Source organism: Euprymna scolopes, chromosome 11, assembly GCF_053919585.1.
Source record: "Euprymna scolopes isolate OS-2025 chromosome 11, ASM5391958v1, whole genome shotgun sequence".
Taxonomy (NCBI): domain Eukaryota; kingdom Metazoa; phylum Mollusca; class Cephalopoda; order Sepiida; family Sepiolidae; genus Euprymna; species Euprymna scolopes.
In genome coordinates, this window is record NC_136492.1 from 79,230,249 (window position 1) to 79,258,237 (window position 27,989).

Genomic DNA, 27,989 nt, shown 5'->3' on the forward strand with positions numbered 1-27,989 from the left:
CAAGGCATCTTATCGGTTGGATTGACTTTGCCTAATTTTAACGTTCCGAACTTCCGGTCGCGTCATGGAGTAGGGGTAAGACATCAGGTTTTCTTTCACTTTCTTTTCCACCTTCACGTCAAGGGTTCGGACATGTCTGCCTACTATCACTTTTTTTTTTTTTTTCTCATCACATACCTTCAAACATCCGGGCAACGCCGGGCACCCAGGCTAGTTTATTATATAAATCTCACCTGTCTGTGTGTGTTAGTGTGTTTGTGCATATGTTTGCTAAAACCTTTTGACAGACACATCAAACAATGACAAGATTGGTATCGTTTAAAAGCTAAGTCTCTCAACCGATATCCGTTTTTCACAAGAAGAGGTCATTTTTTCGTCGACATTTTTGCAATGTTATTCATGCCTCGCAATGTTGACGAACGCATAAAAGATGTTATTTCGAACGCCCATGATATCAGCAAGTCGCATGCACAAGATGACTAAATGGTTGGTTTTCTTCTTAGAGTTACAGGTTCCAGCGTGGCTTGTGCGGCTAATTTTTTTTTTTTTTTTTTGTGCTCACACGGGTACTCACGGGTACTTATTTTTTTTATAGCGATTTTGGTTGCTCAATACCCGTGTTATTTATTTATTTTTTTTTTTGGCTTATAAAATTTTGCTTTTGGTTTCGCTTCTGGCTGATGGCACCCGCCTTCCCCCGTTGTCACATTTTTAAAAATTTATTTTAAAGGGGATTTTGTGATCGGGCAATCTACCCCACCCCTTCCCAATTTGTGTTTCTTTTTTACAACCGGGCAATGCCTGGTGCCTCCTGCTAGTTTGAATTCAAAATCAATTTCAGTATTTTCTCTATCCGCCAATTATTATTACTTGGTTAAACGATAAGAGAACTAATTAATTCCCCTTTGCTTTACAGGTATTTCCGCTCATAGCAATAGCGGATCGGTAAAATGTAAAAACTGATTTTTTTTTTTTTAATTAAAATTCTATTCAATAATTTTTCCTTATTTTTAGTGCTTTTTGTATGCTACGTAAGTATATCAAATAATTTTTATTGGAAATGCAATTTTCATACATGACTGTATTATTAACATAAAAAAAAAATGGTTAAAGACTGCAGAATTGAATCATTAATGTTAATCATTCATATTACCTGCGGACCTTTACTTATGTCCACGTTTTATGTCTTCTTCGGCCAGTCTTTCAATTTCGATACCATTCAAGGAATGCAACTCACCTTAAATCTAAGGTTCTTCTTCATTATTCTAGCGAAATTTGAAATTTGAATATTGAATTTCAAGTGAAACGAATGGTATTTACTGAATTGTCATGTCACAGTAATGAACATATTCAAAAAATATGAAAAAAAGTTACAGTAGAAAATTAATTTTTAATGGAAATAGTTTTCAAAGACAATTAGCGGAAATTGAGTTTTACACAAATAGAAACTGGAGAGTTCAAATTGTATGAAAGGGAAGTAAGCCTTTTCTGAAAACTGAAAACTTTTGGCCAATTTAGCAAAACTCAATTTTCGCTTAATTGCCTTCGAAAACTGTTTTCATTAATAACTAATTTTCTACACTCTCGTTTTTCGTAATTTTTGGATATGCTTATTACTGCGACAGTACAATTTAGTAGATATCATTGGTTTCACTTGAAATTCAATATTTCCATTTTAAAATTTCTCTACGATAACAACCAACCAAATCTAACTCTTATACTACTACTCAAGGGATGTAACCACTGGCGTAGCTGGGGGGGGGGGGGACCGCCCCGGGCGGCATTTTGAGAGGGTAAAAATAGAAAGTAGAATAAATAAATAAAAATAAACAAAAGTTAACAAAAAATATGAAATTTTATACCAAAAAGGTTGTAAAAAATCGGAATTTTTTTTTGGGGGGGGGGTATCGGAATCAGAAAAAATGTGTCCCTATTTTCTGAGCGTCAGGGGGGGCGGCATTTCGAGATGGTAAAAGGGGAAAATCGAAAAAAATGCTAACAAAAAATCTGAAATTTTATATCAAAAAGGTTGTAAAAAATAGGAACTTTTGTAGTTATTGGAATCGCAAAAAGGTGTCCCTATTTTGCGAGCGGCATATGTCAGGGGGCGGCATTTTGAGAGAGTAAAAATAGAAAGTAGAAAAAAATAAATAAAAATAAACAAAAGCTAACAAAAAATCTGACATTTTATACTGAAAAAGTCGTAATAAATCGGAAATTTTTGAGGTATCAGAATCAGAAAAATGTGTCTCTTATTTACAGGGGGCGGCATTTTGAGAGGATAAAAATAGAAAATAGAAAAAATATATAAAAGCTAACAAAAAATCTGAAATTTTATACCGAAAGTTTGTAAAAATCTGAAGTATTGGAGGTATCGGAATTTTACGATTCCAAAACCGATTCTTTTAAATTTTTGATTTAATTTTTCATTATTGGTACTAATTATAAATATTTATTATTTTTAAATTATCACTAAAACTAAAATGAGAATAACCTCAAAATACGATGTAAATTTATTTTATTTGTAAAACAATTTTTTTAAATTGCATAAATTCTCGATGTCACCTTTCAAAGAAAGCAGTTGCTTTACATGTTCTGAAAAATGTTGAAAAACTAAACAGCAACGGTCTTTGCAGCCCGCGACGATCGTAAGATTTGCTGGATTTTCTCCACATTAAAAACCGGCCTTGTGTCTAACTCTGCCCTCGTGGAGAGGCAAGTAAATGGGAACAATCGGCAGTCGTTGCCAAACCGACCTCAGCTCTAATTGTACACAAGATCTAATTTTAAACAAGACCATTGCTATATTCGCTTACGGCTGTTTGTCCATTTTCGGCTCTCATTATGCTCAACATTATGGGAGCATTATAATAAATACGTATTTATTTTATAACTATATATGTGCATATATACATATATATGTGCATATACACATATATTTATACATACATATACATATATATATACATACGTGCATATATACATATATACACACACATACACATTTATAAATACGCATATATACATACATATATGTATATATATATATAAATATATACATACATATATACATACATACATATGTAGATACATACATATACATATATATAAACAAATATATATAATATATCCTTCAAGATTGAGGCAATTTTTTTTGTTTTAATCTAGGTTGAACTTTCTCTACATTAAAAACCGATCTTGAAATGAATTAAAGCAATTTATTCTCAATTAATGGAAATTTTGAAAACTCCAAACGCAATTGTAAATTATTACTCGATAAATAGTTTAACAGTTTGGAGTTTTCAAAATTTCCATTAATTGAGAATAAATTGCTTTAATTCATTTCAATCACTAAGTTTAAAAAATGCAAGCATTAATTATTTCTGGAGATATACTCAGTGACCGGCTGACCTAACAGGATAGGGCCAAGCCCAGGCTACGGCCAAGCACCAAAAAAAACAAAATGACCTCAGAAAGATTTCATACTTAAAGGGGAACTTTCATATAAATTTTTATCGAATAGGTGCGAAAAGAAAGTTGGATATTTGGGTGTATATACACCGACATCAAAGAGGAAATAACATTAGATGCGAAAGTTTGAATTCATTAATTTTATTACTGTCCAATTCATGAGGCTAAGACTTTGAAAGTATCAAACGTTTGTTTTTGTAGCATACTTTTTATAACTCCTTGTAAACTTTACAATTGCTAGCTGGGGGATCGGACAAAATCACTGCGGGCAACCCCCACCATCTACTTAAAACAAAAGGAAAACAGATAAAATCTCAAATGAATAAAAAATATTAAAAATCAGTTTTCATATTTTAATTTTAATTGAATTTATGAAAATTAGATACCGTAGAACTAATTTTCGCAAGGTATGAAAATTAAGCAACTACAGAATAAATGTTAACTTAATAATAATGGACCAGTTTTCCTACCTATCAAAAATGGACGAATTTTCCGGGCACCCAAATGCCCGGGGGGGGGGGGGGTTACTACCGCCCCGGGCGGCAAAAGGTCTAGCTACCCCACTGGATGTAACTCACCTTGAATTTAACTCTATACCACTAGCATTAATCTGAGGTGAGTTAAGGCTCGCTAATGCGTCTCTTACAAAAGTTAACCAAGCCAAAAGATTTGAAGTCAATGAACAGTAGAACACAAAGGAAGGGAACGGGGGGGGGGCAAGTTTGGTTCCCAATCAGCTTTAACCCACCATCAGCTAGGTTTTTCGTTGTCCATCGTATCGCTTTTCCAACCCTGTAGGGGAGCTGGAGTAATTACTTTGTAAATGACCTCAGCTGGTTGATACCGAAGGGCATTATATAAAATTGTATCCTCTTTCTGATTCTGCACTTGAATTGCATGGATAACTATCTTGTAGTTCATTATTTACAGAAAAGAGGTACAGATACCAAAATTTTTTTTTGAAAATGTGCCAACTCATAGAATCATCTTGGAATAAAATGAAAAATATAGAATAAACAAACTGTTTTAAAAACACATTAAAATGCAAAAAAAAAAAAAAAAAAAAAAAAAAAAGAATTTTATTTTTATTATTATTTTTTTAAAAGTTGAAATACTTATTAATTTCAGATTTAAAATCGCTCACCAGAGAAAGAGTTCTTGTTGGTCTCTTATTTTTTTTTTCCTCAAAAATTTTAGATCATTTTTAAATCAATCGATGGCTAAGCACGTGAAGCAAATCAAGTATAATCCATATTATAATGGTCTAAAATTTAGCTCAAAGAAACAAAATTCTTGTCTCGCAGTAGCAAGTGAACTATGTTATTAAAAATAGTCTAATAACATTCTGAAAGGCCCAACCCAGAAATCTATTCCTTTGTTAAATCAAATTCTTTCTTCACTATTTACTTCTCTTCACCCACCATCCAACAGTCTTGGATCTCAGATAATGTGATACTTGTAGTTGAAACAGCATTCACTGAGAGTGGGTTGTTGTCTTACCACTGTGTTTCTAATGAGGCTGACCAGGCTTGACAATTCAAAGACAATGATCGGGCAATCTCTAGCTACTGGTTTAATAGTGAATTCTGTAGATACGCAGATCTAGGTTGAGTTCCAGGTCAGCTTTAACTGTCATCAGCCGGGTTTTCCCTTTGTCAAACACTTTTTCATCACAGGTGAATGATAGCTTCGTAGAGGTATGAGATACTGGCTGATATGAGGAGTTTTCTAGTCCATTAGAGTGAGCTTACCTTCTTTGCAGCAGATTTAGCAACATCTTCTATGTACGTATTTCATCTGCTGGAAAGAAGGTAGGTACATTCTAACGGGCTAGAAAACTTTTCACATCTGCTAATATTCTATATCTCTACAAAGCCAACATTCGCTCATGTATGAAGACTACTACTACCACGTCTAGGCTGGTGTACCAAGCACTAACCCCTCCTTCTTGAACAGGATACAAAAATTAATTTGCAACATATTAAGTCCCACACTATCTGCCAAACTGCAGCTCCTGTCACATCGCTGCAGTGTTGCATCCCTGTGTTTGTTTTACAAATACTTCCATGGAATGTGTTTTGATGAACTTACTTCATTTGTGTCCATTCAGTGAAAATACCCACGACCTACCTGATTAGCTGCAAAATCCTGCTCCCTCCACCCTCTTCAACATTGAAGTCTTTCCAAAGGATTCCAAATCTATATCGGCGTTTGGATGTCAGGAGATTTTCTTTTCTGATTGTTTCTTTCCTCAAATTGCTTTCTGCTCACAGTTTTTCCCCTATCATACCAACATATAGAAATATAAATGTGATATAAACAAATATCTTGCTGCCCAATTCCCTATCCAGGTTATCTTCATATAAATTTGCCTCTAATCACAGTACTTTGTTTGGGGGTAAATAAAAGTTTAATTACGGATGTAAATATTTGCTGATTTGTAAAAGAACCTCTGCCTTAAAATCGGTTTAAGAGGAAACAAAAATGTTGCAGACATTTTTAAAACTTCAGGTTTTATAAAAAGAAATGGAGAAACCAATAAAAATGAAAGTCATTCAAATTTCAGGAAAATACAACTTGGTAGAAAAAAAAATCCTCTCTTTCCTCCGTTCCAATCAAAAAGTGATTTACCTGTTTTTTAGATTCCAACAAAATATTTCTTGCTGCCAAATCTCTGTGCACCATTTTCTTGGATTCCAAATATAGCATCCCGGAAACAATTTGGGATGCCCACAAAATCAGGTCAGTGTTTGGATCAATTTTTGAAGAATAGTCAATCAAATAATCCAACATGGATCCCTTGCTGATAAATTCTTCAACCTGCAAAAAAAGTGAAAAAAAATTTTAACATTTGTCAGTGTGACACCACATGTCCCTGCTTGACAAGTCGCTGTCGACCCCAATGTTGTGTGCCATAGATTTTTCCATTCTTATCTGCTTATGGCTGTATCATAGTTTCTCACACTTGGCAGCTGTTGAGGGAGCACACAGGCTCACAAGTGTGAAAATAAAATCAAACAAAAGAAAACAAGCTCCAGCACTTTACATATCAATGTTGGTTGAACTCTGGGTGTGTGTGAGTGTTTGGCTCTTCAAACGCTACGACCCACATTTATGATTGATGTCCTTTCTAAGTTATCATTTGGAATTTTAAACTTTTTTGGGATTTGTACCATATTCTGGTTGGTTAGAGATATAAAAGAATGTGTGCCAAACACGCAATACATGGACTTATATTTAACATCTACTATCTGTAAATATGTTTTTGTTTCACTACTTAATAAAGTGTTACAGGAAAAGGTTCCCCTTTTCTTGTAAGAAAAACATTAGATAGAACGAGATTTAAACCTTGTAAGCAAAGTTCGGAAATAGATTCAGAAAAGAATTCACATTGTTCAGTTTCACATAAAATAGTTAGATATATTGTTGTAAAAGGAATTTTAATCGTTTAATTCTTTTTTATGAAAACTGAATTAAAATAAGGTCATCGAAAAGAACGAACAATAGCAAATTAAAAACATATTGAAAAATAGGTTAGTAAGAATTCTTTGTCTGCAGAAATGGTTTGGATATGTGCGAACCACGCATGTTTAGGCCACGTGAGTTTCCACGTGTGTGTGGCATGTTTTGAAGCCATACATGACGTCATAGCAGAAAATGAATTCTCAATATAGTAATACACACAGACGAAAAAAAACGCTTTGGATAATTACAGATTTCAAGGTAGTTCTACTAAAATAGCCATATTTTTCAAACCAAAGGACTTCAAGTCTTCAAATTACTACTGTTTTGTTCGGAAATGATTATATTTTCAAATGAATTAATAAATATGAATGTACTTTATATATTTTAAGAGTTTTAAGCAAATAAAGTGATAAAAATGTGAACGTCATAAAATGGCGTTTTCGGTAAGGTTTTATAATGACCCTCCCTGTTTTCTAAAGGCCCGTACCATGATTGTATGAAGAATTTTGCTATGAAATTTGGAAACCAATCAGAAGAGGTGTTAATCTTAATACTGTCAAGTGTCCGAAATATTTTTGACCATTTCTTTTTTTGTTGTGTTAAAAATAAGACTTTAATATGACGAGTATCGAACATTTTGAAAAAAAAATTTCATCGGACACCTACTAGTAAATAAATCATTCTTTTTACTATCTTTATCAATTAAAAGTATTATTTTATGTTGAGTAGGACCGCGGTAATTGATAATAATTTAAAAGGACCTACCCGAAAAAAATGTTTATTTTTCGAGTTTGGTCAAATTAAGTTAGTATTAGTAGCAGCAGCAGCACTGCACCAGTTGTAGTATTAGTCATAGCACTGTATAAACAACACGCGTTCTTTAATTTTTATTCACGAACGAATTAAGAAAAGCATGAAAATATGAATATAAATGGTCTGATATGTTTAATTAGAGAATGTTATCAGAATAACATTAGTTTAGAATTATTCGGTTTTCAGAATGTATAATAACAACAATCCCAACCAATTCGGCATTATGAATCCATTATAATTTCTCACATTTCTGGTTAAATTTAAAAACATGGTTAAAAAAACAAAGTAAACTTTTGTAGATATATAGCTTGCATGCACTTTTATTCGTTGCATTAGTTTTGAACAGCGAATTAAAACAATGTTTTACTGCGAACAGCCACAAATGTTTTTTTTTTCAAAATCATAAAAATCTCGTTTGTATTACTCTACACATAGATTTGAAAAAGTTGTCAAAAAACAAATATATAACAAATAAATGTTATCAAAGGCAAGATAAGTTACTTTTCTACCTAACCGGATATGTTTTTAGTGTTTATATTTAATGTAACATGTTTATTTAGCTCGAAAAACATAGTTTACCAATGTATTTGAAAATTTAAAATGGCGGCCGACTCTCTCTTTGAGGCGGTAAGTTTGGGAAAATGGGTTATAAAAAAATAAAAAAAATAGACAAAATACTGTTAGAAACTCGCTCAATATATGTTACTGTAACATAGGCGGATATATATTCGGCGGGTTTTTAACAGTATTTTATCTAGTTTTTTATTTTTAACTCATTTTCCCAAACTTACCGTGTGAAAGAGATAGTCGGTCGCCATTTTTAACTTTCCAATACATCGGTAAGCACTGTATGGTTTTCGAGCTGAATAAACATGTTACATTAAATAAAAACATGCTTTGCATAACATTTATTTGTTATAATTTATTTTTTTTATTTTTTATTTTTTTGGACAACTTTTTCGACCTCTGTGGCAAGTAATACAAATGCACAAATAGTGTTGACTGTTGAGCATTTCCAGAGAACAAGACAAATTTCAGTTGACACTTAAATATTTGAAATCTTTGTAACGACTTAAAAATAAGTAGTAAAACAAAATACTGTTAGCAACCCACCAACTAAAGTTATGTGTGGCAAGTCTCCTCCTAAAACACTCTTTAACCCTAACAATAACACTAAGTTCGAGTGGCAACCCCCCCCAACAAAATACCTCTGTAAGCCACATACAAGCGTCTAAAACAAACAAACAAAAAATAGATCCTTCCTTAAAGAAAAATGCACATAAAAAATAAATTGGTTAACTGCCCTAAAATGCTGGAAATGGTGAATTATTTTACATTATATTTTTGTGAAACTAACCCCCCCCTCTAATATTGTTTTTGTTTCTGTCAAGTCTTCAGTATGTTCCCACATAATTTTCCTTAGCCCTACAATTAATTCAAAGTCCGAATGGCAACCCTCCCCATATTCTCATTGCATAGAAACCCTCTTAAAACCACACATAATTGTCTTAAAAAAAATAAAACAAAAAGCATACAGGATTTATCTCCAATAAAAAAAAAACCGTTAACTGCCCTAAAACGTTAGAGTGACCTGTAATGGGGAATTATTTTACATTAAATTCTAAAATAATTTGTTTATCTTTCATTAAAGTTTTTCATGGCATTTCATACATAATTGCCTAAAAAGGTAGAATCACATTTTGGAGGGGTGGTCAGAAGGGGTTCGGTGGGGTTAAACAAAAGGTGTTAATCTACAATAATACCAAAGAAATATTGCAATATATTCATTTTTAAATGGTCCTATGTTTAGATTTAAGTTTTTTGTATGTAATGCACATTACAATTCAACTTTGAGTTCTCCAACTTCTTTTCTGTTTATGGATACATGGCATTTTTAAGAAATTGCAGCATATTTATGCACATTTACTGCAGATTATTTGGAAACCATGGACTTTTGGATATTTTCAGTTGCATATTCTGATTCCTTGTACAAAAATACACTTATACGGTAAATTTCATTGTTTAGTCTTGTGTTTTAACAAAGATATGACATTTTTACTGAAAAAGTAGTGTAAAAAATGTGACAAAACGCATATGGTCTTAAAGAGGGGAAAATATCCAAACGTTTGAGGCACAAAAATAGTCATAACTTCCTTAATTTTAATCAGATTTTTAAAATTTAAAAAGATTCTTTCTTAGCTCATCAAGATCTTTCTATGTATACCAATATTGAAATACTTTAAGCTATTTCAATTTTTTCATGTGTATTGCTACTCAATATAGTTTGCTAGTTAAGGAGATTGGAGACACAGAGAGAGAGACAGAGTCCAGAGACAGAGTCGGACGGAGACAGAGCTGACATGAGGAGGGTCCCCCTTTAGAAGCGAAGGGTTAGAACATTAAACATGTAGAAACAACTTTGAATTCCTGGATGTCATCATCATTTCAACCAGTCAAATGGAATAAAAGAACATCTCATATTTATGTAACTGCCGTCTTCGTGTCGTCATTCTACTAAATTGAAGGTAATGTGAAATCATTGTTATTAATCAACTTTGTTCCCACTCATCGTTTAATGAACATTGTGTATAACTCCTCTAAGTAATGTGTCCCCCTCTCCATCTAAGTAATGACTGTCCCCTCCAAGTAATGACTGCCCCTCTGGTGTTAAAGAACTGATCAAACTCCCTCCTCCTACGATATATGTTATAAGAAACCACAGACTGTAAAATGTTATAAATATCACTTCTCTCTTCCATCTCCCCCTCATCAGCGTCATCTCCCCAATATGAAATCTCCTATGCAACAGAAGTAGTTATCCTCATTTTCTCTGTCTTATAGGTTTTTTTTTTTTTGCGATATAACAGTTTGATGACAATGATTCAAATTTATTAGGAACTAACAACAAATCTAAAGCATAGTTCAAAAATTAAAACAAGAAAAAAAAAAAACAGTTTTTCTTCATTATTTCGAAATTCGAAAATTGAAAAATTGAATTTCAAGTAAAACCAATGATATTTACTGAATTGTCATGTCGCAGTAATGAAAATATCCCAAAAAAACAATAACGTAGAAAATTAATTATTAATGAAAACTGTTTACGAATACAATTAGCGAAAATTAAGTTTCGTTAAATTGGCCAAAGATATTTCAGTTTCCAGAAAAGATTTACCTCCCTTTTGTTACAATTCCGGTTTCTTTTTTCTGCAAAAATCAATTTTCACTTACTACAAACAACAGGAAAAAAAGAGTTGAAGAAAATATCGACCGGCTGGGAAAAAATTTCAGAAACTGCTAAAACAGTTTGGCAAAAAAGGAAATTATTCTTTCTCACAAGAGTTGATAATAAATTCAGTTGGCAATTTTATTTACAAACAAGAAGAAGTCACATTCAAAGAATATTTTTTGTGTGGCACAATGGCATAGCCTCTTTTGAGGGAGCTGGGGGTTTCTACATTAATAACCCCTATATCTAGCTTCTAACCTTGTGCCTGACTTTGTGATAAAGTTAAAAAAGTTTCATGCACGTGCTTTGTGGGTTTGGGAAGGTTAGAGCATGTAGGCTGGGTTTGAATGACACGTGTTGTGAAACTTTAGCGGTGTCAGAATCAAGAAATGTCAGACTTGTACGCGGATATCTGAAGTTGAAAAAAACAAAACATTGCATAAAACGCATATTTCTCTCTCGTTCTCTCTCTTTTAACGAAGAAAGAGAGAATTGAAATCTGATTGTATTGTAAAAAGAAATGAGGATCAGGTTACTAATAAAGATTGAGCAGAATCAAAGCATTACTCTCCAAAATTTTACAGAATGTTAAACAATTTTATACTTGAGAGTGAACAACACAAAAATCGAACGACATGACACAGCAAATATTTATGCAATAAAACATAAGGCAACAAAAAGCCTTATTTTAGAATTTGTGTTACGGCTGTGGAGAATTACAATTTTTAAAAAAAATTTTGTTAGGGAGTTGTCGTGGGTGAAACAATGTCAAGTTCAATGATGAGTGGAATAATTTTTAAGACAGGGCAAGTGAAATAAATACACATCATTAAGATTTAAAAAGAAATTTACAATATCTAGCAACAATTTTTATTAATACCCTATTTTTTTTATATCAAGACTGTCCACTTAAAAATAAAAATTGCCAAGGGACATAAATTCTTACAATATAGGTGCAAAGCAAAAATATTGTTTTAATTATGAGGGGGGAATAAAAATATAAAAAGTAAAAACCTTGTACAGTACCGGGTTGAACAGACAACAACCGAGTAAGTTCAAAGAAAATATATTAATATCAGTCTCAATGATAACAAAAATAAAATTCTAGGTAGATATGAGGTCGGACTTAATCATAATTAATGCAGAGACTTGGAAAAAAAATATTCAACATTAAGTAACTAAAAAACTATTACCAGTCAAATATTAAAATTTATTGGTAAAACTTCAATGGAAAAGAAAAAATGACAAGCTTTTTTCATGCAAAATTCACAGAATGTACTGGGAAAAATTGGATGGAGGAATTTAACCTATTTAACATTCTAATAAATAATTTCTGCAATAAAATAGATAGTATTAGGACAAATTCAGAAAAACTAAAAGAAACAACTTAAAAAAGATTTCCAAAATTTATTTTCAGAAAACAAATGATGTCGAAGCAGAAAATGAAAAATCACAAAAATTGTTATTTGTTCATCAAATAGCTGAATGTTAACACTGAAATGAACATGTCCCCTGCAGATTTAATGCTTGCTAGGAAAGTATGTTCATATTTTTATAAATTGATCCCTTCGAAAACAGAAACTAAGGAATGAAATAATACCTTCAAAAATATGTAATTTAAATTTTACTTCTTAAAATATTTAGAAAAATCAATGTGGGTAGAGATTATGGTTGAAAGAGAAATGGGAATTTGATGTACACTATAAAGTATCCAAAATGGAATGCACAAAAACATATTAACCAAAAAAAAAAAAATAGATACACTCTAAACAGAAATGAACGATACGAATAACCTACATCTTTCATTTATGATAGGTTTGAGGTATGCATGCTTTCACTAATATAAAAAAAAAAAAGGTACAAGCAAATGAAAACGTACCCTGGCGGAAACTATAGAAATAGATCCTAAAAGGAAAAAATATGATGTGCAATGGACATAAAAACTTTGAGGGGGGGGGGTGTAATGTGCCTCATACCATATGACTCCTAGTCATATGGTATGATACTCATAAAGAAGGTGTGCACAGCACACAACAGAGTGTGTATTCCATTAACATGGACTTGTAGGTAACACCTACTATTTCTAAATATGTATTGTTCCACTACTTAATAAAGTAGTTACTAATATTTTCTCTGTCTTATTGTTTTTTTTTTCTTCGTGCGATATAATAGAAATAAATATAGTTTGGATAAATTGAAAAGAAAAGAAAAAATGTTTAGCATTTATTCATGTAGATAACTCAATGAACATACAGAATAAAAAAAACAAAACCAAAAAAAAAAAAAAACGATATTTGCATCTGATTGTAGACATACCAACATCAGTGGATTCTTGCAAATGCCTATCAGCTTTGTAATGTAGATGTGATCCAAGTCCAACATAATCTTTGCCTCGCGGTAAAAATCTGCACGGCAGTTCACCACATCTTCCATAAAATATTTCAGCGCGACTGTAATCTGAAAGAAAGATGAAAACAAATTGCAAAAAGTAGAAAAGTTAACATTTATTGGAGATTAGCAAATATTATCTTTTTACTACTACCACCACTACTACTACTCTAACAAAACAGTGCGATCTTATTGTAACAGAGCACATATGGGCGCATGTGAGAAAATCAGTAGCAGCCTATGATAGTTGACTAGCGAAAATATTAGCAACAGCAGCCGTCTTAGCACATATGTAAATTAAGCAAGTGTGTACGTGCTGACATCATGGGAAGGAGAAGATATCAAAAGGGCCGGAAAAAGGTCAGCACGTGGTCAAGCAAAGGAAACGATCAGACGTGTTTTGACTCCTGTATGGCGAGAGAGAAAATGTGCCACGTAGTCGAAAAAGCAGAAAGGCAAGTGACGACAAAGACACGTGCATGAAAGAGCATCTCAACAGACATGTTCAACACGTGAGTGATATTTTGAAACGCAGTGAAGTGCGTTGTTGGAAATTACCGGAATAAATGCTTTTTGTGTTCACCTAAAAAATGCTGAGTCAGATTTCTTTTAATGTTCTTCCTCATTTGTTTGTTTTCTGCGATGGTACAAGACAACGTGCGGGTCCGAGTGGTTGAAATGTAATCACCACATTATACTATTACTACTACTACTATTACTATATCATCATCAATTTTATATACTGGCATACATCAGACACCTGTTAGAAATTAACTTCAAAACCGACTAAATCTTAATTTATCCCTCTTTCTCTCAAATCCATTCTTATAACATCCTTCTACGTTTTCTTGGCTTTCCTCTGTGAATTGGACCTGCTTATTTCAATTTTTCTACGTCTAATAACCTAAGGACTTTCATCCATTTTTTTTAACGTGACCATACCATCAAAGTCTACTCTTCTGTACACATCTCTCTATACTGTCTCGATTTAATCTTCTACTAAAGTCATCAAACCTTAGCCAATCTTTAATACTCATATCACACATCCATCATATCATTCTCATATTGTTTTTATCCATGCAATGCATGTCCTCAACCCCAACTGATCAGCTTTCACATTCATACATCATCACACTGCATATACATGCCTGATAGACTCTTCTCTCGCTCGAGGATGGTACGACTCTGTTGGTTAGTAATAACAGACATTCTGAACTCACTCTATTCATGCCTAACTCTTGCAATCACACTAGCACCTGTTCTGTAGCATGCATTTATGCATTCCGCCAAACATGTGGTCTGTCCTGGTAAGTTGGAAATAGTATTTTCTTTGGTTTATTTTGTCAGAATAATGGACCTCATAGACACAGGTTGTTACATAATTTTCATAAGGGTCACTTTTAGTGCATATTATGCTAATCTATCTGCTAACAGAATTGTACTCAGAGACGGGTGACATGAGTTGAAGCAGGGGGGAGGGCAAAAGTTCAAATGGTAGACAAAATAAAGCTGAACAATGTGAATAAGTCCATTTTTCAAGTGCGAGAAAGCTCAGATTTTCAGTCTCTTCATTGGAAGTGTGCGAATAAGACATATCCAATAATATAGAAATAATCGAAGCTGATTGTTACGTTGTATTGAACATTTTCTTTTCTAGACCACTGTGTCTTTTTATTACACATTACCGCAAAGTTATTTAGAAAATATATTTTCAATTGATTTTTTTTTAAAAGGAAACTTGGGAGGGTTGTCCTAATTATAATCAAAAACAAAAAAGGGCTCCTTCAGTCTTTGATAGACTATGGATACCCACGGAGGGGTGCCTGTACACGAAATTTTTGTGGCAGGAGGTGCGCAATCTCCAACCACACCTCTCCTGAGTCAACATTGTTAAATACCAGTGGCAAGTGTCTGTACAGGACAACTGGAAACAAATGCTGAGATAAGCGGAGAGCAGATACAGCACCTAGAATTCCCAAATGGTCACCCATCTAGTACTAACCAGGCTCAACGTTGCTTAACTTCGGTGATCTGATAAGAACTTGTGTGTCAACATGATTATGCTGTATATTGTCTTAATTATTAGCTGGGAAAAGTATTCTTAAAAGAAAAAATTTTTTTTTTACCTTTTTTGTTTTTTTGCCTTCGTTTTTTGTTAAAACTCCTTTTAAGATTTTTCCAAATTCTCCTTCACCCACTAAGCCACCTGAAAGAGAAAAATATTCACCCGATTTCAGAATGACTAAAGCAAAAAAATAGAGGTAGAAGATGGAAGAAGGGGATTTTTACTTCGATAACATTTGAAGTGCTTTAACAGAAATTAATTTAATTTTTATAAAACGTAGAATAATGAATAAAACTGCAACCATTTTGGAAAAAAAAAAAATACAATATGGCTGACAATAATATTTGATAAGAAAGGAGTTTGAATTACCTACTAGACGCCATCCTGGAGTATCTTCAGTCTCTCTGTACAGGGGTTTGTTAGGAAAACCTGACATGAGAATACTTAACCCTACAAGTAAACTGACCAAATACTCAAAATAACATAGTATTCGAAGCAAAAATAAGATCTCCCTCGATACAGGTATTTAACTGATGTGAAAAATCTTCTCCTAGTGATGTTACATCAAGTAACAGTATTTGTCTGGATATTCTAACAGTCCAGATGAATTCTTGTCATAAACGACCAAAAGAAAGATATAACATATTAAACTGATCAATTCAGAAGAAGAAAATTAATGTTCTTCACTAACTTCACATCTGAGAGTTAGAGGGGAATCTTCATTGAACACCCAGATATTGATATATCTCATATAGAAATCAAGTGATAGCCCTAGAAAGGTACCCATTGATTTCTAAGAACTTAAACTTATTGAATTGAAGTAAAGTGAAAAAAAAGAGAAAAATTAATAATATGCTACCAAGAGAAATAACCGAACACCTACTTCTTTATTTAATTATTTTTAAGAGGGAGAATTATCTCCCTTGGTTGCATATTATACAAGTAAAACTTAGTATTTTTTTTTATATTAAACTTCAATTTTCCCAATTTAATAAACTATCAAGATTTATCAAGATAAGCGAGATTACCTGGCATCACACATGGTCCTAATTTCTGTGAATTACATAGATTACAGAAAAAGCAAAAGTAAAATTAAATAATCTGCTTAATATCAGAATTTCTTAATGTTTTATTCATTTTAGAAGAAAATCAGTTATAATCAGTTAATGTACTTCCTAACTTCCAGCATAGCACTATTGGAAGTAGTGACAAGGCAAATCAATTCTTTCACTTTTATTGTTCTTCTGTATTTCTATTGTGAAGTGGCTTATTGAAATAAAATATAAAAAAAGGACATTATTAAAAAGTATACAATAAAAATTAACAAAATTATACAGATAAAAATAACACAATTAGTCTTTAATTGTACCTTTAATAACAAATTTTAAAAAATAAAAGTTTTTATTTTATTTAAAATTTTATAATAAATACATGTTTATGAAATTCTAAAAATAAATTTTTCTTTTTTTGAATTTTAAAAATAAGTTTTTTTACTTGAAATTATATAATAAATATAGGTTTATGAAGTATGAAAATAAAAAAAAGAAAGATCAGAAAAACATAAAAAAAGGAGTACATGCATATGGGGAGATATAGGCGCGAGAGAAAAGAGCAAAGGAACTGATTTGCCTTGTCATCGCTTACAGTAGTGCTACGCTGGAAAATATGAAGTACATTAGCTGACTATAACCCAAATTATCAATCCTTATCTCAAAAATTCAGAAACACAATGCCAAACAAAGTCACATACATTGCGTACATGTGTGTCTGTGAATAAAAAAAAAAAGTAAGAAAAAAACTATCATCATCATAAACTGACACTCCATTGTTAAACCAAATATGATGATCATCATATTTGGTTTAACATCCCTTTTACATGCTGGCATGTGTTGGACAGCTTTAAGAAAATAACCATTCTGCATACATTTTATGACCTCCAGACTCCATCTTCCTTGGAAGCAATCAAATCTAAGCCTGTCCAGCATTCTGGTATATTCCCAGAAACATTTAATTATTGCATTACCTCGCCTGTTTTCTAGCCGGTGATGATTCAGCATCCTCGACGAAACATCTTCCAACAGATATTATGTATTATGATATATAATCTATATATTAATAGGATAGCGTGTGTGTTATTTATTTTGTGTGTCACACTTACATCAGAGTGACTGTCATTTAATTGTTATGGACTTCCATTTCTTATAAATAATTTTACCAAGAATTCTTCATAAGTTTTGATTTCGATTATAGCTGATAGCACTCTAGTAATGTATTTTTTTATGAATAATTTTATCAAGAGTTTTTCATAAGTTTCGGTTTCGATTATAGCTAAACGAACTCAAGTTTTTTTTTTTTTTTCATAAGTTTTGGTTTTGGTTCAATTTAAGTTGATGCACCCAAGTCATATGGATATATTTTTTTTATTTTTGAAATCGCAACTTTATAATATATAAAAATCTATAACTCTATAATAATATATATGAAATCTGCAAGAATTAAAATATATTTCAACCGTATTCTGCGACCACGAATATATATATAACTTGAGTTCCTTCAGCTATAAATACTTTTGCAGCTTTAACAAAAGAGCTACAATAATATCAGCATCTTCATTTACACTGAACCTCTACAAAATGCCAACATCAATACATTACATATGAATAAGTCCCCTGTGGAATTTCCACAGGTCCCGCTAGTATGTAATATTATAATATTATTTTTATTTATTCTTAATATTTTATATGAAAATAAGTGGAACAATGTGAACAATTCTTACTTTCATTTAATAAATGTGTAATATTTATTTCTTGTACATCATCTTTCTTTTTTATGTGAAACATTCTTAAAAGTAAATAAACATTTTTTTACAGAAAGATATGATTTTTACAACAAATCATAATCATCATAATAAGATTAATTCGTCTAAGAATGTGATAATTTCTTCAGTTAAAATATCTGTTGGAAGATGTTTCGTCAGGGACACCAAATCATCTATCACCATCTAGAAAACAGGGGAAGTAATGCAACAATGAAATGTCTCGGGGGACATGCCGAAATGTCGCCTGTCCTTTAAGATTCACATGATACACCCACCATCATCATTCTCAGATCATTTCTCTCTATGCACTGCATATCGTCAACGCTCATTGTGCAGGTTGAACTTCCATACATTATTTTACTGCATACACATGCTTGACTCAAAAGAAGAACGTTTATCAAAGGCAGAGACAAACCTATTTTTATTTGTTCGATTGGAATAAAAGAAAGTCCCTCTTCAACGGCCGGAAGAATTGTAGACTGGGCTGGAAGCTAAAATGAAGAAAATTAATGTTAACAATTAATGAGAAAAATAACAGTCACTTTTTTTTTGTTATAACAAACTAAAATTGTTGTTGCTGTCAAATATACTGAAGATAAATGTGGTTCTATGCATCTTTAAAAAGTTATCTTTATCTTTATATATTTGCATGCAATGGATTCACTACTATTTCTACTACTAAATTCATTCCCTCACTACTAAAGTTCAACCAGGGTTTTTACATCAGCACCAAAGTCCACAGAGTATAAGCTAGTATTGAAATAGCTTTTTTCCTGTTAACTGTGGTATGTTGTTGGTCCTGTGCAGCTATTTTGAGTTCTTTTTTTTCTTTTTTAATGGAAATCACTCCAGACAAGGCATGAAGCCACTTGATGTAAGGAGTTATAAAACAAATAGTACTTTAAAGTTAAAAACTTGTCAATGATAAGTGTTAGCTAGAATAGATTCTGATTCAGAAAACAACAATTCTTCCCTCTTTGTCAAAAACATCGCTCTTGGAATGCGAAGATTAAAGGACAAAATAAGGGAAGTGAGAGTTACATGGCTTCTGAAAGCAAACCCAAGATCCACTTTTTATTCTCCTTAAACTAACAAGTCATAATATTATATATATATATATATATATATATATAGAGAGAGAGAGAGAGAGAGAGAGAAAAATAAAAAGGAACAAACCGTATTATGTGTTCATCAACGTTTCGTCTTTATTTCGAGACTTAAAAAAAGACGAAACGTTGATGAACACATAATACGGTTTGTTCCTTTTTATTTCTCTATTTTGTCGGAATACTATTTCCATTATTTTCATCATATATATATGTGTGTGTGTGTGTTTAATATTGATCAATCTATGTGGTTTTTAGAATATATTTTTTCTATCACAGGTATGTATGTCATACATGTTTTTCTTTATTTTTGTTTTTTTAAGTGCACTTCTGGACAAGCACCAAAAAATTTTCAAATCTATACTCCTATAAATTCGTTTTTCTTTCGTGTGTATTGATATTCATATTAAAAACCCTCTTTTCTATTTATTTAAAAAGAAAATACAATTTTCCTATATATGGGTTGCATTCACTAGCAAAAGATCTAGCTGATTTGCATATTCTTTTAAACATTCATTTTAATTAATTCCATATTAGTTGCTTCGGTTTTCTAATGGGATAATCATCTTTAGTTAACTATTACGTGTAATTATATTCATGCAGATATTCTACATGATTTATACTTGCATAATATTTACGTAAAAAGTTTATAGTAAACACAGAATTGTTTCCATATATATTTATGTATCTATCTCTGTGTGTGTCTGTGTACATTTCCCTACGCAATAACTCTGTCAATTTTAAATCTACGCACTCGAACTTTGATATACAGGGTACTGAGATTTGGAGAAATCTTTGTAATCCATTTTCAGACAGAAATTTGGCTGTTAAGAGGTCAAAGTTCAACGATTTGACCTTTGAGAACTCTACGAAACTCCTCTGCCAATTTTGGGTATAAACAATTGAAATTTTAGATATAGGTTCCTTGGACATGGATCTAACTTAATAACTTGATTTGAGCCCAAAACAATAAATGTTAAGGGGTAATAATAGGGGTCAAAGTTAAAAAAATTGACTGCTTTTTTTTTTTTTTTGCTCAACATACACCCCCAAACACCTGGGCAACGCCGGGTTGAAATGCTAGTGGTTAATAGAACTAGTTTTTGAAATCTGCATTGTTAAATATAATTGTGATCTACTTTATTGCATCATTACATTATTGTATCTTCCCAATACTTTCATCTTTATATCCAGTTTAACGTCTGTTTTACATGCTGGTATGTGTTGGATGGCTTTTAGAAACGGACTTCCAAAGTAACTTATCCCTGATCAAGTCTTTGTTTCTCCTTTTTTCTCTCAAATCCATCCTTATCACAACCTCCCATGTTTTCCTTGGACTTGCTCTACCAACTGACCCTGCTACCTCAACTGTTCTACATCCTTAATACTTTCCAGTTCAAACTAGACTATAAGCAGCTTCAGTTTAAAAACTTTTTTTTCTGTGTTCCAATTTGCCATGCACAAACTTTGCAATCTGCCTTTGATGAAACTCAATGGAATAAACTTGTTGCTTTCAAGTGATCGAGTTTCTGGAAAAAATGGTTACATCTTGATGAAAGAAATATCTAGAAGCCGTTTACAAAATTACTGAAGATTGTTGGAAGAATGATCCGAAACAAGTATTGGATGGCTTTAAGAAACTAAATTCTAAACTAACCTATCTCTGGCTAGGCCTTCATTTATTCCTCTTTCTTCATTTTTATTTATTTGATTTTTTTTTTTATTCTATTTTCACCCCAAACAAGACAGTGCCATTTTGATGTAGGGGGCTACTATTGGAGACATAAGTTGCTGGGATATTATGTAGAGAGATGAGCAGCAAGATGTCCGTTCACGTTACACTTTAACTTCTGCATGTCAGTACATTGAGAAAGCAGACTCCTGGAAGGGAGTTCCAAAGTCTAGCAGTACTAGGGAAGAAACTATTGCAGTAGAAGGCTTTCTTACATCTAAGGATCTCTACTGTGAAGGGGTGGGATCTTGCTGCTTGTCGGGTTTGTCGGGAGTATTTACGTCGAGAGGGTACAAGTGCTTGTAGTTCGTCGGAGAATTCACCATCAAAATACTTGTAGAATAGGCAGAGGGATGCAATATTTTGTTGATGGGACAGAGGTTGAAGCTTAGATGACAGTTCAGGACCTATCAGGTTGGCGACTCTCTTGCTTTAGGTGTTTTCCTTGGCCTGCCCCTGTTAACTAATAATGTTACTAACCCTGAAATTCTCATCCATTCTTTCAATATGGCTATACCATCAAAGTCTTCTGTTTGGCACACATCTCCTTATACTGTCCAGATTTAATCTTCCTCTTGGACCAGCAAAACTAAACCTATCTTTGACTCATATTAAGCATCCATCACGTTATTATCACTATGCATAGTGATAATGGTGATAAAAGAGTCGCTATTAGCTAAACCTGTAACAGTTTCTGATAACATATTACCTGTTCACTTTGTGTAAATACATATTTTTGTTTACTTTACTGTAAACATGTGCTGTGCAGCATGTTTTTACTGGTGCACATGAATGTCAGAGACTGCAATGATAGATGCTTTACCAAGAGAAGGGGGGAGGTTGACAGATTATAGAAAATATCTCAATCCAGAATCCGAACACCCAAGAGATATTTTCTTTGCTTGAAAAAAATAAATGCCTCATTGAATCGGAAAAGTCAGGCTGGGCTCAGCCTTTGTGAGAAAAGCCATGTCCAGGGTTATCTGTAGATAAGTTTCATGAATGATGGAGACAGTCTAGATGTTATCTTCAATGGATGCTTGAGTAGTCAACCTCTGGGTGGCTGAATAGTGATCACTAACATAAGGTCAGAACCAGTTATGGATGAAACGATCCCAGAAGATGGGAAGATGAGGTAGTTACATCCAGCCTTCTGGAAGAGGAGTAAGAGTCAGAGTTGAATAGTCAACAGATGAATTGATTTTTTTTAGAGCTGCTGGGCAGTTCGAACAGTGTGGTTCTCCGGGCAGGTTAGATCACTTGGGGGTTCTTGGCTGAAGGACTGTATCAATGGATCTTATGTGTTTATTTTGGTCTGGTCAGGTAAACTCTCATTCTGTAAGTCTGCCATTCAACTTTCAGAAGACAAGTATCACTTGTAATATCCAAAAAAATAAATGTCATTATCTATCTATATATCTATAAAAACAGAGATGTGTGCCACAGACGATTTCTGATTGGTTAATCCAATAATCACATCTCCTAAAAAACTATGGTTTCTACGCTCTTACCTTTACCATAAAATATTATGGCTTTATTTATTGTCCATCTTGGAAGGGTTTAATTTTTTCATAACTTGTTATTTACAAATTAAAAAAATACGAAACTTACACAATCTAACAATCCAACCTACGACATCACGGCCGCCATTCTGGTGCTAGCCGCAGACACGTACACACAATACGAAAACAATGTTTTGAAAATCTAGCAAAAATTAATTTTCCTGAAATTTTTCAATATTTAAAAATAAATTATGCCAGCTGATAAAATTTTAAAACTTTTTTTTAAAGCTAGAAAGATAAAATTTAAAAATACTTATTTTATATATATATATATATATATATGTATGAAACTAAACTAAAAAAAAAAATGCTCGTTCACTCGTGGTCTTTTCATTTCGGGTTTGTATTACTGTACACATAGATTCGAAAAAGTTGTCAAAAAACAAATATATAACAAATAAATGTTATTAGAGGCAAGATAAGTTACTTTTCTACCAAACTGTATATATTTTTCGTGTTTTTATTCAATGTAACATATTTATTCAGCTCGAAAAACGGGTTTGTATTACTGTACACATAGATTCGAAAAAGTTGATAAGATACAAAACAATATGCATAATAATAATTTATTCAGCACGAAAACACGCGCACACACACACACACACACACTCACGTCCACTACCGTCCATGGCTACGTCACGTTATTATGGCAACACGATAAACACACAGTAAATTTTATTTTCTTCATTTCTACGCAAATATTACGCAAATATAAATCATATAGAATATCTGTATGAATATAATTACACGTAATAGTTAAATAAAGATGATCATCGTATAAGAGAACCGAAAAAAAAAAACTAATAGGGAATTAATTAAAAACGATAAAAAATATGCACATTAGCTAGATCTTTTGTAGATGAATGCAATTCCACGACTCATAAATAACAAAGTTGTATTTTCTTTTTAAATAAATAGAAAAAAGGGGTGTTGATAAGACTATGAATACACACAAAAAAATATAGATTTATTTTTGGGTAAAGTTCCCCCGGGTTTTCCTTTCACTTCAGTAAATAATGGTCTTTTGTTATATATATGGCGTACTATTATCCTTATATATATGATGTTTATGTTTATATATATATAAAAGTGATAGTGTTTGTGTGTGTCTGTGCGTCTGTGTGCATTTCCCTACGCTAAAACACTGTCAATTTTAAGCCTACAGATTCGAAATTTGATATACAGCGTACTGAGATTTGGGAAAATCGATGTGATAGGTTTTCGACAGAAATTTGGCGATTAAGTGGTCAATATTCAACAATTTGACGTTTGAGAACTCTACCAAACTCCTCCTACAATTTAGGGTCTAAACACGTGATATTTTATATATAGATTCCTTGGACATGGATCTAACTTATTAACTTTACTTGATCCCTAAACAATAAATGTTAAGAGGTCATAATAGGGGTCAAAGTTTCAAAAACTTGACCTTTTTTTTTTTTTCTCAGCATACACTTCAAAACACCTGGGCAACGCCGGGCACCGATTGTTAGTTTGCTTATAAATTGGATACGGGATTTTTGTTTTTGAGGGCAAATTCTTTTGTTGCAGTATTGACCGGATTAAGCAACAACTTTTGATGACACAATGAGTGAAACAATCATGGTCGATGTAGTGAACACGCAAGGAATGCTCATACTACTCCCTTTGTTATCTTGTTTCCATTCAGCACTTTAAGACCACTGTGACCAGACGTGCGCGGCACCGACAGATCGCCGACTCCCAACGTCGTGTATCATGGATTTTTCATTGAAATATTCCTCTTATGGCCGGATCGTCATTTTCTCGCTGGCGACTGTCGATGGGAACACACATGGTTTCAAAAAAGTAGAAATATAATAATTCATGGAACAAAGAAAGGAAAAACACAAACGCCAATATTCACATATAATTGACTGTTGAACTTGTGAGTGTGTGCATGTGAGTGTGTATGTGTGTGTGTCTTCTCCCCGTTCTATCAATGTTACGTTCCTTTCTGTTTCTGTTTCACAGTCAACTCTAAAACTGTCCAACTTCCATCCGCTGCGACGGGCATCTAGTTGTCAACTAACTGTCTCCTCTACATTGGTATCTGAGGTCGCCCCCCCCCCCCACACACACACCGGCTACCGGAAGCTGCCCTTTCCTGTTTTATCTATATGTTTCTATTGTCCTGTCAACTCTAAAAAGTTTGATCTAAAAATACCTACGGATTCATTGTTTGTTACTTCCTATCTATTGTTTCCTGTTCCTTTGTCTATTGCCCCCTTCTCCTCTCAGCACTTAGTGACTCAAGTCCACCTAAGGCCCACTTTATAGTATCACACCACAACATTAAATGAAGAAGAAAGTGACAACATTTAAAACAGAAGAGAAGCTTACTAGGTTTGGCACAGGTGGAGGAGTACTTGTGGGAGGTGAGATCTTTCCCAAATTTGGTAAATTGGCAGGAGCAGAAGCTGAAGGGGATTTGGGAGGTTCTGAAAGAGAAGCAAAAGTCATCATTGTAAGTCTGCAATCCCAACACAAACGGTAACAGATTTTCTTACCTTTAATAAAGACTAGGTTACCAATATATATCTTTCAATGACTTGTTTATAATCAACCAATCACAATGATTGTATCAGGTTGGCAAGAAAGTTTTGCTGTTTTTAACTTTTAAATTCAGATGAACATATCTCAGCTCAAACCAAAAAATTATTGATCGAAATATGCACCATCAGAATCAACACACTTTTTCCAATGAAAAACAAATGTATTTATGCCAGTAACGTAAAAATCTTGCGTTCAGGTGGCGATGAAGTTACTGAAGGCATTTTTGATATCGCTTAGGTTTTTGAAGCATTTCTCATGCAGAAAGTTGTCGAGATATTTGAAACAGTGATAGTTGGTAGGTGAGAGATCTGGAGAGTATGGCAGATGAGGCAGAGTTTTGTAGCCCAATTTGTTCAACTTCTGCAGGGTCAGTTTAGCAACATACAGTTTGGCATTGTCATGCAGGAGAATTGGGCCCATTCTGCTGACTAATGCTGGGTGTTGTTGTCGAAGTTTCTGATGCATTTCATCCATTTTTTTACAGTACTTCACTGCTGTAATGGTTTCGCCTACATTCCAAAAACTGTAATGGATGAGACCGGTCGCAGACCACCAAACAGTCAGCATAACTTTTTGGTGCAACTATGGCTTCAGGAAGTGTTGTGGAGCTTTATCGGCATCTAACCACTGAGCTGAGCATCGCCAGTTGTCATAAAGAACCCACTTTCATCGCAAGTCACAATCCGGTTGAGAACCCACTTTTCATCGCAAGTCACAATCTGGCCATTCTTAATGAGTAAAAGGGAAGATGTCACTTCATAAAGGTGTTTCTTTTAGTTGTTGTTCAGTTCGTGAAGCACCCATTTATCAAGTTTTTTTGTCTTTTCAATCTCTCTCAAGTGGTTGGAAATCATTGTATATATTACGTCTAATTCAAAAGCAAGTTCTCAAACAGTTGTGTGTGGATTGAGTTCAACTAAGACTCTTAATTGATTGTCAACATCCGATGGCCGACCACTACATTCATCATCTTCAAGACTCTCGTCACTGCCACAAAATTTCTGAAACCACCATTGTGTTGTGCATTCAATAGTGGTTTCTGGGTCAAATGCTTCATTGATACTGCGACTTGTTTCAGCAGCTTTTCGGCCTAGCTTGAATTGAAATAATAAAATTGTGCAAATTTGCTTTTTTTCCACGTTGTATTCATTGATTGTGTTAAAACGATTGTAATTTAAGCGATTAGATAGAGCGAGAAACGCTCTAAAATGTCATACAAAGTAAAGGTATTATAACAAAAACTTATTTGAAAATACATCATCTGAAATTAAAATGAAAAATTCTGCAAGAACCTTTTTGTCAACCTAATAGCATGTGCTATAATCAAGATGTTTTATGAATAAAGTGGACGAAAGGATCTTATTGATGGGACTATGTATGCCTTATGTGCTTGGTGTCTCAGGTGGTTTGGCCTTGCAGAGTATACCATTTCCTGGATTAATTCCATGAAATGTCTGAATATCTCAGGTACTAGGGAGCATGGTAGACCAAGAAGGCTTGATTTGAATGCATATAAAGTGATTTGAGCCCATGCAACACAATTGATATCAACCTTTTTGGATCAAACTGCATAGATAATAGACTTGGAACATTGCCTGGTGTTGCCCACACCCGAGCTTGGTATATGTGCAGCATCTCAATACCGAAACAAGATGCTGATGAGTTTGAACTCGACCGTAACACCACAGAAATAACCAAAAAAATCTGGCATATGAATCATGAACATCCAAATGCTCACAGTATGGTAATCGCAAATGATTAAAAAACCTTGGCTGGAGCTGCAAGAAGAAAGTTTGTAGGGAATGTTAAATTCATAAGCATGTCTACCCGGTCATGGTATTCCCAAATGGTCACCCATCTGGTACTAATCAGGTTCAACATCAAAAAATAAAATATCTAGAGATTTAATGAAAAAAACAAAAAACACATGTAGGGGTTAACTGTAAAGGTCATCTGCAGATGTGAATACAACTGTCACTAAATAAATGACAGCAAAGTTGAAATCTCAGAATGGACATTTACAGGTAGATGCATGGGCATCCCAAATTATTATATGAACTAATCCAAATTGAAATTGAGAGTAAACTAGTGATCAAATTCAAGAGATCAAACTTGATCTATTCCTGTGTTTTCCCTACTTTTCTTACTCACGGCACTAGTTTACTGGCAATAACGATATTAGTGATGGGATGATTCCAAAATTTTTTCTGATTCCGATACAATTACGGATTCCATACAAAATTCTTTATAAATCTCTATATACTTAACTATAAAATGTTTATTTTTCCTTGATTACGTGTAAAACCACATGTTAAATGTGCATATGTTTCCTCAAATGTAAAAATACAGTTGTATAATAAGGAAGTGATCCATAGATTTTAGTCTTACTGGAAGTTCAAAATCAGTAAATATTTATTATTTTTTTTATTGTTACTTTAAAATAAAAACAATTATAAAAAGATAATTAAAAGAATCATTTTTGGCATCGGAAAAGAGGCACAATCTTTTTCGATTCCGATACCCTCAAAAGTTCTAATTTTTCTGATTCCCAATTTCGATTAATTGTTCCAACACGAAAAGATATATCACTATATTTTTATTTTTTTTTCATCATTCTTTTCAAGCACAGTAAAAAATACATGATTACCTGGTTCATCATTGATTATGTTGGCCAAGTGAGAATTCAGAAGTGGAATTGGATGACGAGATTCACCTGAAAAGAAAATTAAAACATTAAATATATTAATTGTCAATATGTTATTATTCTCT

General features: G+C 33.1%; 1 protein-coding gene and 1 pseudogene across 1 annotated transcript in view; both read right to left on the reverse strand.

The window, feature by feature from the left end:
* Positions 1-27,989, reverse strand: part of LOC145287936 (tyrosine-protein kinase HTK16-like) — a 119,219-nt gene that overhangs the window by 6,067 nt on the left and 85,163 nt on the right. The window contains exons 11-16 of the mRNA XM_080135889.1: positions 27,868-27,933; positions 25,008-25,105; positions 18,662-18,737; positions 15,490-15,569; positions 13,292-13,432; positions 6,103-6,291 (exon numbers count right to left, since the gene is read on the reverse strand). Of these exons, the coding sequence (XP_079992015.1) occupies positions 6,103-6,291; positions 13,292-13,432; positions 15,490-15,569; positions 18,662-18,737; positions 25,008-25,105; positions 27,868-27,933 (650 nt within the window). The remainder of the gene's footprint in view (positions 1-6,102; positions 6,292-13,291; positions 13,433-15,489; positions 15,570-18,661; positions 18,738-25,007; positions 25,106-27,867; positions 27,934-27,989) is intronic.
* LOC145288286 (5S ribosomal RNA) lies at positions 15,318-15,434 on the reverse strand (annotated as a pseudogene).